This window comes from Zingiber officinale, chromosome 3B (genome assembly GCF_018446385.1).
Source record: "Zingiber officinale cultivar Zhangliang chromosome 3B, Zo_v1.1, whole genome shotgun sequence".
NCBI lineage: Eukaryota > Viridiplantae > Streptophyta > Magnoliopsida > Zingiberales > Zingiberaceae > Zingiber > Zingiber officinale.
The window spans coordinates 115,540,427-115,554,408 of record NC_055991.1 but is presented as its reverse complement, the minus strand read 5'-3'; the positions used below and the strand labels follow the sequence as shown (position 1 = coordinate 115,554,408).

Here is a 13,982-nt window from a genome sequence, read left to right as displayed (position 1 = left end):
CATTAATTCTTAGATAGTAATTTCACATATTTACTTTTATCTTCAGATAATTTAAATATTCAAACATATTTGCTCATTTACAATTTAGAGGTCATCGATAAAAATAGATAAACTGGAGGCAGTGAAATAAAATTTTCCTTTTTAGTTTATCTGCGCGCATAAATTTAACGGCTCTCTCCATCGCTTTTCCGCCTCTCGTTCCTCAATCCTCATCCTCATATGCATTCCACACCCATCACCTGTTCGATCTCCTGTCCGTGAGAGCTCCGCCGAGGAGTGATGCCCCTTGCCGTCCTCTCCCCTCCTCCTTCCGCATCCGCAGCCGCCTTTTCTCCCCGCTCCCTCCACGGTCCCCGACCCTCCGCCTCCCATCGCCTCCTCCTACTACTCGGCCGATGGACCTCGCCTCTCGTCGCCGCAAGCCCTAACCCTAGCTCCTCATTCGCCGCGAGAGCTTATTCCGACGGGAAGGACGGCGACGCCAGGGGCACGGAGGAGTCGAGCCCAAGCCTACTGAGCGAGGAGTTGCTTAGGCGGGTCTCCGCCGCTAAGGACGCTGATCAAGCTTTAGATATCGTAGCGGAAGCACGAGAAAGTGGGGGTTCTTCCGTTGTCGGAATTGATGACTGTCGAGTGATTATTGAGGCAGCTTTCGACAGGGGCGATGCGGATCTTGCCCTCTCCGTGTTCGGTGCTATGCGTTCAGGTTTCGATCCAGGTGACTCTCTATTTCGGTACCATGATCGGTTCCAGTTAAATTTATGACTTATTTGGGAAGTACGTTGAAATGTACATAGGTATGTTGGATAAGATTTCAACAGTAGAGAGGTGGACTTGGGCGAGACCAGATGTACGCATTTACGCATTGATGGTTCAGCGGCTAGCAGCATTGCTACGAGTTTCTGATGCGATGAGGATAATTGCGGATGTTTCTCGGATGGGTGTATCTTCTGGGGAGGAGGTAATATCCCATTCTTATTTAGGATTTAGCTATGGCTGGTCGTATTATTTAATGCATTCGGTTATGTTTTATATCATGTTAAATAAGGGAGTCCAATATTTGGTTCAATCTGAAAAAATAAAGCCAAACTAAATTAAAATTTTGATTTATTTTGATCAAATCGGTTTGGTTTGATTCTGGTTGACTGAAGCATAAAATATACAATTTGATATGGTTTGACTATTTGCAAACCAAACCAAACCGAACCAAAAAAAAAGAATTTATTTTTTCAAATTATAAAAGATGTATTTGTAATTGAAACTCATTGTGAATAACTCAATGTTTATCAAATTTATATCAAGAACTTACAAATACAAACTGAGTGTGAGATATTATATTTTATAAGATCAAATTTGTGCTCCATAAACTTATAATTGAATAATAAAACTAAAAACTTATAGTGTTTCATGGGAAATTTAGTTTCACATGAACCAATCTGAACTAAATTGATAACATCACATACAGATGGATAATTCCTTTGGTCTCAATTTGGTTTGCGTGCTTAGTCATATCAGTTTCTAGAAAATCAATATAGAAAAATTGAGTTTGATCTAATTTCGGTTGATTTAATTCAATTTAAACTGAATGGGCACCTCTTATGTCAAGATTTTTTAAAAAAAAACAGAGGGTATTGATGCTAAGGTGGTACACGGAAGTGTGGTCACATAATGTGTTGTCCTTCATGTCATTTAGGTGAACTATCTATCTTGACTCAGGTCAGATTGAAGATGGCCAATCAATGATCCTCTTCCTGGCTAAAAGTTTGTACCATGGGACCACAGCCACATGTTTGATATAGGCATTCTTATCAACTGTGTTTTACTAAAGGTTGCTGGTTGCTACAAAAATAATATCTTGTTGTGAGTTGGTTAAAAGACAAAGGCATTCCACTTCGATAAATGGATAATAAAGACATTTCTTTTTCATATGACAAGCTAAACCTTGGATCATTCCTCCACTTTGATAAATGGCTAATAAAGGCATTTCTTTTTCATATGACAAGCTAAACCTTGGATCATTCCTATATGATGGTTCAACTTAAATTTTGCATATCCTGCACAATTTGAAGCACAGGGGTTCATTCTTGACTTTTTAAGTTTTTGGCAACTTGATGTGACAGATCCACTAGATGTGATTGAATTGTATGAGGTAGACCATATAAGCAAGTTTTTCTTTATGTTCATCTATGTTTATAATGTTCGTTGCTACTCGGAAAACCTAACGGTTCCACTGTACAAAAATTTTATACAAATGTCTGAACCTTTTCCTAGCTACCATGTTATACATCCTAACATATAAATAATCTACCTCCTTGTAAAAATGTATGTCCTTAATCCATTTCCTATCTGTAGGCAACAAAGGCACCAAAGGGCCAGCTAGTGACGTAACTCCATCCCAATGACTCTTCATGTTCACATGTGCACGCATACATATATAAATTCTCCCATCTCATAACCCAAAGTGTCGATCCTTTTACAAGCAAATGCATTCCTATTCTCATGGTTCTAGCTGAAGCAATCCTCTCAAAGAATAGTTCCCCAAGGTTCCAACTTTGACTTCCAAGAAGCATAGAGTTCAAACCCCTCTGAAGATAATTTTACTTGGCAGGCTTCTTTCAATCTGGTCCAAGTAAATTTGGCAATCACTCAAGAGCATCTAGAAGTAGGACAAGCGAAGGATAAGGGAAAGACCTTGACTGTCCTTTCAAGAACAATGTCATTATCCACATCAACACATTATTGTCAGTTTAGCCAGTAATTAGCCATGGGCTAGTATTGTGCTCTCAGAACTTGTGGTGAATAGAGTTGCCAAAAATAAAGAAGAGTCTAGTCCTAAAGCTTACAATTCAATCAATATTAAGTATAAAGAGTCTTGGCACTTTCAAATGGATCCAGTCCTCTAACAAATCATTCAGCCTTTGTTAATATAAGGTGGCTCAACTATCACTATCTCCTCACTTCAGCTTATTTCAGTGTGGTCTGGCTGCTAAGGAATTGAAACTCTCAATGAGGAACTTTTGTATGTGTGTGCATGCGCTCAAAAGTGGGTGTATGAGTACTCTCTTTCAGGTGCAGATCACACTTCTGTTTGTAATTAATTTTTATTTTCTAATTTCCATCTATTTCTTTTAGCACTATTATCTTTGCAATTCAAAAACTCTTGCTTCCCCAATTAACCTTTCGGTTTCAATCACTCTGACTTTTTAAAGCGATCGTGGCATCCAGACTCACTTTAATCACTGTCATCTATCTTTAACCTTTGATACTTCAGATACTGGAAGTTTCATGGCATTACTGCCTACCCGTAATCTCTTAAACCATCGTTCAAGGGTTGTGGTACTTTGGCCTACCCTTATTGTGGCAATAAGGGTAGGCCAAAGTACTATCCTTTGTTGTTTAATGTCATTATCGAATGATTTCATGGCACTTCAGTGTATTCTAGTTGATTAGGTCATTGTTGAAGGAATTTGTGATATCTATTATTTTAATTCATTGTTGAAGGACTTCATGGCACTTTGACTTATTTTGGTCTGGTACTATAAATTGCTTGAAGCTGTCATCTGGCTCTTTATTTTCACATGTTCATCTATGTCCATTTCAGCATATACTTAACAATTTATGCATCTTGAGTTACTATTTCATGTTTTTCTTCTTTTATTAAATTCTTTTATAATCACTAGCACTTTTATATGATCTTTTAGGTTCCATTCGGAATGGTTGTCAGATGTCCAAGCTGTATGGTAGCAGTTGCTGTTGTACAGCCACAACATGGTGTACAGGTACAGCTGCACAGCATTATATTAGTTAACATCCTTTCTTATATTGTTTCCTTGAGAACCATAGCGCCATCCTAAAGTCATTCAGATAAGCCAGGATGCTATCTTTCGAAGACCTGAGGATACAACTCAATGCCCTAATTTGTGGTGTAATATAGTTTGTTTTAGTGGTGTTAAAATGGGTTTACTGGGCTGGGCATGACTTGGATCCAGTTGGCCCATTCTGTGTCGGGCCGGGCTTTGCATTAGTGGGCATGGCCCTCGACTGCACCAAGCTAGTTTTTTTTTCTAAAATAAAATAATAAACAAATTTAAAATAGAAAAATAGAAAATATAAAAAAATAAAAATATAGAAAATCAAAAATGCAGTTTTATATATTTTAAAATTATTTTCCTATTTTAAAAATTTTATTTAAAATTTATTTATTTAAAAATTTTAGGTTGGGCTCGCTATGCAAGTCGTGCCTAGCATGACCTGGAGGCCAAGCCACACCCGCCCAACCAAACTAGAAAACCAAGCTGGGCCCAACATCACCCAACTCCTATTGGGCTATGACTGGCATGACCCAAACTAAGCTTGGCAGTTTGGCCCGATTACCACCTCTAGTTTGTATCTTTTGTTAGTTTCTTTTCTCAGAGATAAGACTGAACAAAATATACAAGAATACTCAGGAAAGTAAACATAATTAAGCCCATGTTTGCTTTGTTCAACATCCCTCTGTCCTCATGCATCACTTGAAAATTGATCAATAATAATAATCACATTTTGATACTATCCACATAACATGATACTTCATGTCTATCTGTAATTATTATACTACTACTGATACACTGATGAGGATGCCCCCTTATATTTCCCTGTTTTTTCTTATTTCATGTTTGTACTGATTTTCCTGTTTATGCGCAACAGGTCTTTATGTATGTTTATAAGTTCTTATTTCTTGTTCATCTTTACTTTTTCAGATTTGTCTGTCAATTAAGTTAGTCATGTGCTAATTTTTTTTTACTTAAATAAATTATCGTACTCATGTGATGATTAGCTCACATTGCTATATTGGAACCTGTAATCTCATTCATTCGTTACCGGGTTGATGAATCTTCCTCAGTCTGCATCTTGTTCCCAATGTCGTTACCAGTATGAGCTTGTTTCAGGCAACATCATCAACATTGAGTCAGAAGAGATCAGGTTAGTGGATGAGTGAATGGGTTATTTCATTGTTTAATACCTTCAATTTCAAATTATTTTCACATTATCTTTCATGTCAATATTCAACTTCATGAAATTAAGTTTCAAATCATAAATGCCATCAAACAGGAAAATTGTTATCAATATTATGAATTTTTTACTTTTAGTGATTGAATCCTACAAACCAGACTTTCCACTTTGTTCAAGCTCATACTTTCACCTTCTTCCTCAAGTATGTTATTGTGCAGGAATCGATTTCAAATCTACTTAGTTTTTATTTAGCTTTGTTTCTTGTATATGTGTTGAAATGAAACTCATGTTTCAAATTCAACAACGTCCTATGTTGTTTACTTTTGCTATGCTGGTCTTATGCTAGTAAGTTTTCATTCTATATTGCTATGCTATTATGGATCTATGAAGCAAGAGTCAAAATATTGGTATATATATGGTTTTGATTGCAGTATTCAATTTGTCTAAGGAAATGCTCCTGACGAACGCAGCGTTGACATTTCACCATGGGAGAAGGCTTTGAGATTCCTACAGATAAACAAAGACAGCATTCCTGCTGCTCTGCACTCCATTGTGGTACATAGCGTATATCACTTCTCAATTTTATAATAAGTTCAACATGATCTTTTTCAGTCAACTTGGTTTTAACTTGAAGCTATGATTACCGAATATATGCTTTCAGTATGCTTGATAAACATCTTTGTATGTAAAAGATGATAATTTGACATGTTATATGTATATCGAATCCGTTATCCATGGTTAATATGTTTGAATCTAGTTATAGCAACATCAAGAGATTAATCACTGAGTTATTCTTATTGTGTTATAGGCATCATTGGGTTTGTTAATACCTACTTGATGATCATGCTCTCTATTGAATAATGTGTCATTTCATCCAATTTCTAAAGTCACATAATGACAGGAAATCTTGTACATGCAGCAGCAATTGCAGTTGTCCTTGCAAGGTGCAAAGGCTGTGCAGTCAGTTCTAATATTTGAAAACGGAATTCCACGTTCTTTTTATGTATTTGTTTTAATTAGTATCTATTGTGTGCTAGTCTAATAGAACAAGAATTTACATCATATATTTGTGCTTGGGATTTTAAGTTGCTACTCATGTTTCATTTCATTTCTCATGCATTGTGAAACATATGGAGGATAACTAGAAGTAATGACAAATTTGTAACATACTTTTCTGAGATCAGTCTATATTCCTTGCTGTGATATGAAAATCTGGTTTTCATCAGCTTTAATATTTATCTAACATGCGACAGATTTGCACTCCTTCTGGTATTGCTCGCACACATAAGTTTGCTACTCAGACTGTCGAACTTCCTGCCCAAGAAGGAGAACGAGTTACCATTTCCTTAGCAGCCCCACCAACTATTTACAAAAATATTGGTCCATTCAAGTTGAACACTCGACCTCCAGGATTCAGCTCAGGAGAGCCAATGTGTCTAACAAATCATATTAATGGAAAGATGTCTCGGTTGCTAAGAACTCCAGCCAAGAATGGCTCTTCATTTTTCATTAATCCATATATCCTGCTTCCTTCGCTTGCTCTGCTGTCTAGTGGAGATGCTATGTCTGCAATTATTGACCCCAGCCTTCCCAGACTCATTGCAGCAGCTGCTGTTGCATCGGTTGCTCTAGAAACTACCATGAACAGATTAGTTCTTCCTGAAATGCGCAAGGTGCACATGTTTTCCTATTTCTTGTATTGCATTCTTATTGCCTTGACTTGGGAAAATCAGTATTATGGATTTGTAATCTATTTAAGATCTGCTAAAAATCTTTAGGTTGGCTTGTTCCCTGTGCACATTCCTTAATATAACATGTCTTAAAAGAAATCAAAGATGATGTCAGTTTAAATGGTCAAAAATAAAAAGGTTAATTTTACATGTAACTTCTTGGAGTGAAATTAAAGATTGACACCACATGATTATGGTGATCTATACTCTAGTGTGTGCACTTGTGATTTCTCCTGATTATTTTACCCACATGTTATTAACAAAGTTCCAATATCCAAATTCCTTAGCATGTGGAGCCAAGCCTATATATATATATATATAGATTAACTGTTTGCTTATTTATTTGTTTTTGTATGCTTACTGGGTAATGTATACTGCACAGTGGCGAAGCTTAATTTGTTGGCATTCAGTTTGAATATATTACTTGTAGAATTGTGATCTGATTGTCTTTCCTAATGAACTTTGTTTTGAGGAAGATAATCACCATCAAATAAATGTAGCCTAGAAGAAGAAAAGTGGATAAATTAACCATGCTATGGGTGTTAGACGAAACAATATGTTATCGGAGATATTTAGGATTTTAGTTGAATTTAAATATACCAAATTTAAATTCCACTTATCTGTTGAAATGACCTGAGCTGATAATCTCAGGCTGCCAGCAGGGGCTGATATCTGCCAAGTACTGAACGAAGGCTGAACAGTGGCAAAGCGGGCTAGCTCCCGAGCAAGCTTGAGACTGGCCGAGCGTAGTGACCGAGCGAGCTTACAACCGGTGGGGTGAGTAGAGAGATCGAGCGGGTTGAAGGTCGGCCGGGTAGGTTAGCCGAGCGAGCTTGGCGATCGAGTGTCGAGCGAGATCAAGGTCGGTCGGGCAGATAGACCGAGCGAAGCAGCCAAGTGGTCGGTCGGATAGAGCAGCAGAGCGACCAACTGAGTGAAAGGGCGAGCGGCCGAGCGAACTGGTGGCTAGTCGGGCGAAGAGGCCGAGCGAGCTGGAGGCTGGTCGGGCCAAGAGGACGAGCGAACTGGGCGCCGGTCGGGCGAAGAGGCCGAGCGAGCTGACCGACCGGGGTGAGTTAGAAGTCAGTCGGGCGAAGACTAGAAAGCGACCGGACGAGCACGCTTCCGAGCGACCGAGCGGGCGAACAGCTGAGCGAAGCAACCAGTCTAGAGCTGAGCGAACCGAGGCCTGCGATAAACGCAGTTTCCTTGAAATAGATTTGCCCCACCTCCGGTTGTGCTTCGAGGCTTTCTCAGAACGTTTGTTTCTCAGGATACAACAGTGAACCGTGATTCCACCAAACACTGGTGGTCACGGCGAACTGAGTGGTACCCGAACTATCACGGGCACTTCGCCGAGCAAAAGTTGCACGACAGAAGAGGAGGGAATGTAGGTAGAGAGCTTCTACTACTTTTCTATGTGTGTAACCTTTTGCTTGTGGTTGCAGCCTCCTTATATAGGAGCCCAGACCAATGGCAGCGTTAATAATCGTTTAATGATCATTATTTATCAATTGTGTAACGCCAACGTTTCACTCGGCTGCATTAATCTTTCTTTAATGCATCCGTTACACAAGCAGCAAAAAGGGTTACGTGGCAAAATGTTGGTTGTTCCTCTTGGGCAAATTTTGCCCTGACCGGTCCGGCATTTGGCACGCGCAGGTCGTGCCCGCACACGAGTCAACATGGTTCAGTACAATCCGAGCCCTGGATTTGCACCCCCTCCATGAGAGAGAGCCTCTCCCCATACATTTGTTCACATCCTCAATGCATGTGAATCAATATAAACCAACCTATTTACCTTGGATCTCCTAATGTGGGACTAAGGTCTCATTCACAATAGAGCTTCATGTCTCTTCCACCTCTTCTCCATTCACAAATCTCCAACAATGGGTGCCCACTGTACTAAAAATGACTCTCCACGTGTATTTCTTATTTAAAATTATGCTGTTGCATTTGTAAGACTTACCCAGTGATATGTGCAGGTCTTTCCATCAGAAATCCTTAAGTTGTAGCCAATTAGTTTTTTCTCTCTTACACATTCATTCATGCTTCCTTTGCAATCAAAAGATAAGTTTGTATTAAATAACAGAAATGAACATGAAAAGTGTCGAAGTTATTGTTGGGAACTTGGGAATAAAGGCCTGAAATTCTAGATAACAAGTTAATGTTGTTTTACAATGGGTTCTCTAATCAATTCTGAATTTTCAATTTAGCCTTTTGTACAGCTATTACACTTGATCTTCTACTGATGAATATTATTTATAGCATTGTTTAAAAAATAATAATTGGTGTTATTATCCAGCTTCCTCAAAGGACGGTAGATGTTGTTGCTCTCAAGCAGCAGCTTTTATCTCAATATGATCTTCTTCAGGCTCGAATTAAAGAGCTTCGGCAGGCGGCTGAAAAAGAGGTCTGCTCTTTCTTTGTTGTCCTCTTAATAGCTTTCATCTCACAAAAACCTTATTGAGGGTTTGAATTTTTTTAGATTTTTCCACAGTGTTCCTCAGTAAACTGTCAAATGCACTTTTAGGACTTCAATCAGTTATATAATCTTGTGAAGATTTTTTTTTCAGGTTTGGATGTTGGCGCGAATGTGCCAGTTAGAAAACAAAATTGTAGCCATCGGGGAACCTTCTTATCGGTATTCATGATGATCCCTTTTATCCTCTAGATTTCTTCCTCAGAAAAATTAATGAGTACAAAAGTGTTTTCCACAATGTCCCATGTTTTGAAACCATTTTTCTTTAGTGCTCGTCGAAGTAGAGTTAAAAGGGTGCAGAGAAGCTTGGAAGGTTCCCTTTCAGGGAGGATTGAGCTGATTGACAGCTATGCAAAAGTAGGTTTCACGAATAGAAATAAGTATTACCTTTTTGTTTTCATTTCTTTGATATTAGAAAAATTGGACTAGTATTTACTCAATGCAGATATCTTCGATGATTGAAATTGAAGTGGAAATGGATTCTGATGTTCTTGCCGCTGAAGCAGTGAGCAATGCAGTCAGTATTAGAAAACAAACTATTTCTCATCAACCAGATTTCATTTAAATATTAGTAACTTCCATTTTTATATATTTCAATATGTAGGAGAGCATCGCACAACAGATACAACAGATTATGGAGATAGAAAATCTTGAAGAGGCATGTAGCTCTCCTCTTGTGTTTGCATAATCTTGCAGCTAATATTCTTCCAATTCTTCTTATACTTTTTGTAGCGATGGCGTCTACAAGCTGAGGCAAATGACGAAGTGGAAAGGCTTCTTGGCTCTCAAGAAACATATACAGAACTTGTGTAATCGTATTCTGGTAAGGAATGGTGTTCTTTGCACTAAATATTATTATCTTGTTCCCTCAATTACTGATTATCAGCCAGGATCATCAATACATGCCTTCAGGTTTAAAGTTTCTCATAATGCCAATGATAGAATTTGTTGTGATATCCTTCTCAGTTCATAGAGATGGATATTCAATTCTCTCTAATTTTATTATAGCTGGAAATGCCTTAAAGACCAAAATGAGATTGGCGAAAGGAAGACAAGGTTTAACTCGTAGATGAGAGTATTTCAGCTCTTTCTGCAGGAATCAATTAGTTTGGAGCAAAGTAAGAACCTGAGTGACAAGACATGCATGTGTACGCTGCAGGTTGGGGTGCAACAGCAACCTTTGGCTAACTTGCTAAACTAGAGGACAGTTGACTAGTGAGACAATGGAAAATTGCTATTATATTCTGTTGACCGACTTGAATTTAGAATGCTAAATTCCTGGAGACAGATTTGGATCATATTAGCTGGTAGGCTTGCTTCCTTGAAGGGAAGAAGAAAAAGGAAACCTTATAGGTATTGTTCAGTCTAATGAATTCATAGTAACCCATCATCTATGAACAAGGTGCAAGGTTCATCCCTCTATTTCTTGAACTAGGAAGATCTAGGATCTAAATTGGAACAATTCTCCTAGCTATGTTTATAATATATCCTTTCAACTCATATAGATGCATGACGAAACCAGATTAAGTATGATGTTCTCTAAGCACAATGATTTATTACTAATATCAAAGACATGGAAAATGTGGTAGCATGTCATTGGAAGCAAGAACAATAATTAAAATATGAATTGCCAAAAAATGAAAAAAAAAAAAAAAGAAGGGAATATAGTCATAAAGAAAAAAAAAAGGAATGCGATTATCAAAATCTGAAGGACCTTATACTGAATAGTTACAATAATTATATGGAGTGCTACTTGAGCGTTTGAGCAAAAAGTTCTTAGCAAGAGTATGTTTGTCCTTTCCAAGTTACTTATCTATACTTAGAAAAGTGGATGTTGTACTTTTAATTTACATTAAGTATCCTTCATGCATGCATTTTATATTAACATTGGATTTTGAACTTCCATGGATATACGATAGCAGCATTTGACCTAAAAATTTCACAAGCTCCAAATTTGCATGCCATTTGCACCTTGAAAACGGAAGGTTCATAAGCATTTTCCAAGCTTCTCAAAATTGAACGTTTAATTGGGAAGGCATGCCTCTTATTTCTGCTTAACTTTTGCAAGAATATAAATGTCAGCCTGGTAGAAGATATACTTTTCAATTGTTTGTTGTTTGTTCATTGATTTGTTTCACTCAGATAAACTATTTACTTGATTCATTTTACAAGAAACAGAGCTATTCCATGTTTACAGTGTCAGATTATGGTAAATCATCGTTGGTAGCTGCGTAGCTCATGCTGCAATTGCAATTGTCAGCAACACAGGAGGATGAGATGATCCCTTATTAACGAGATTCTTTAGGTGAAACTTAAGGGAACCCTTCACCTCAAAGTTCAATGTACTAAGCCTTGCACATAGAATTCAGGTCAGTTTGTTCCAAGAGCTGTGCATCTTAATTTGATTTGGGACCCCGTTAGTTGTGATTTCTTGCAACAATGGCGTGTTCTTTTATGTTATTTGCACTTTTTGTGAGCACTAAATTCAAATTTAGGTGTCAGAAAAGGAAAGATTTAAAAAAATGCCCTTCCTAATTTTGTAACTGTCAAAGTGCCCCTGATGAGTTTTATAACTGTTGGTACTTCACCTTCTTGTATTACATCACTTCCAGCAAGTAAAATATCAACGTCATTAGTTAGGGGTAAAATGATTAGAGTTTGAAAATATTAGTAGGTATTTTAATCAGGTTAAAAATCTGAGGAGCATTTTTTTAAAAAAAAAAAGAAGTAAACTTTGGGAAGTGAAATGGATTTTTTTTTCCTTATTCAAAGCCACATGTTTCTTAATCACTATTATTAAACTGAGTGCAAGGTTCTTGGTCTTAAATTTTGTCCTATTGAGAATGAAGCCAGATATACCTAACCCCTTTCGACTTTGTAGCTTCCAAGAAAGCTTCATCCCCCTGCCAGCATACATTTTAACAAACATGCATGCATGTTTCCCTTTCCATAATGTTCAAAGCCAATTATTGAGATTAGTTAGCTTGAAAGAAAAAAAAAATGATTAATCATATTGGTAACGTCCAGTTTGGGATGATCGATTTGGTTCTATAAAAATTTTCTATCAGTCATTAGGATAAATCGGAAAGCGTTTGCAGCGGGTAACTCAGGAGTTTAACATCTTTTAGTTGTGTGCCTCGTTTGGAGGAAATTTTTTTATAAATTTATCATAGTTGAGGTTCGAATTATGGATACCTAAATGATAACTTAAATATTCTGTCGTTGTACCATAATCCCGGGACTAGTTAGCCTGAAAGAAGGATTATGAATAGGATTCCACCATGTTAATATAAATTGCAGTATATTATATTTAGTCCAGAAGATAAGCCCAAAAGGTTCCCAACCTTGCTAAGAGGTGGCTGATGCGCATCATAGTTCAGCCTTTTGTAGCATAAAAGATGATTACAATCATTTTAGTCATTTCTCATCACATGTCTTCAAATTATACGAAGAGAAATAAATTATAGGATTAAAGAGAAATAAATTATAGGATCAATTTATAGTCAAATAGTTAGAATTTTTTTCAAAAGATATGCGTTCGTTAGAAATTGATCTCTTATTTCATTGTAATATATCTGTCAACTCCTAGTAAATTAGACATTCCATGGGAACTGCATCATAGTTCACCCTTAGATATGTGTTAGAGTCGCTGTCGCCGTGAGTCATACACATGATGGCCACCCTTTCCCCTATCAACCAGCAACATTAGAATCAACATTAAAGTCACATAACGAATACAAAGCCATGGCAATAAGGAAAACAATAATAATTGTGTAAGTTAGGTTGTACCAAACTGCTCGACAGGGCCACCTCTGGTCATCTGATGATCATCCTGCTGCCATCGAACAACGCCCTGGACCATGGCTAAAGCAACGGCTGGACCCCCATTTTCACAGGGATGATTTTGTCTCCGTGTCGAAGTCTCCAACAACCACCTGATTAAGGCAATCAAAGGCAACCATTAACTATATTGGAAGTCGACATTCCGGGCATCCCTCTGCAATTAGCCAATTTTATATACAAACATTCTTGTACGTTTGATTTGGACTTTTTATCGACTATGTATTCACATCGTATGCCCTATCACATATCTATAGTTTTAACAGATATCTATCTTCTCTTTTGATCACATATAACAAAAAAAATATATATATATATTAAGAAAAGACCATCTACCTACCGAATCAATCAAACAGTGATTGAATAATTTAAACTCTTTATCAATTATGTATTCACGTCGGATGTCCCATCACACATCCATAGTTTAGGCGGGCATCCATCTTCTTTTTTGATCACATATAAAAAAAATATTTCATTAAGAGAAGATCATCTGCCTACAAAATCGATACAAAACTCGAATAATTAGAATTCTTTATCGACTATGCGTTGATACCTCATCACATATCCATAATTTAGACAGACATCTACCTTCTCTTTTGATCACATATAAAAAAAATATTTTATTAGGGGAAAACCATCTACCTATAGAATCAAGCTTGAATAATTTGAATTCTTTATCAACTATGTATTCACGTTGGATGTCCCATCATATCTATAGTTTAAACAAACGTTTACCTTCTCTTTTGATCACATATAAAAAAATATTTTATCAGATACAACTCTTAAATAATTTGAACTCTTTATCGACTATGTATTCATGTTGGATGTGACATCACATATCCATAATTTAGGCAGACATATACCTTCTCTTTTGATGACGTATAAAAAAATATTTTATTAAGAGAAGACCATCTATCTACTGAATCAATACGTATCTC

At 37.1% G+C, this 13,982-nt stretch overlaps 1 protein-coding gene across 1 annotated transcript; it reads left to right on the top strand.

Annotated features, from left to right (window-relative positions):
• Positions 1-179: 179 nt before the first annotated feature.
• LOC121967354 lies at positions 180-11,852 on the top strand. Its single transcript, XM_042517511.1, has 13 exons — positions 180-718; positions 798-961; positions 3,702-3,779; positions 4,883-4,962; positions 5,463-5,547; positions 6,246-6,665; positions 9,028-9,135; positions 9,299-9,366; positions 9,474-9,561; positions 9,650-9,721; positions 9,809-9,862; positions 9,937-10,027; positions 11,402-11,852. Exons 1-12 carry the CDS (start codon positions 280-282, stop codon positions 10,015-10,017), a joined length of 1,737 nt encoding a protein of 578 aa, XP_042373445.1. The 5' UTR covers positions 180-279; the 3' UTR covers positions 10,018-10,027; positions 11,402-11,852.
• The last annotated feature ends 2,130 nt before the right edge of the window (positions 11,853-13,982 follow it).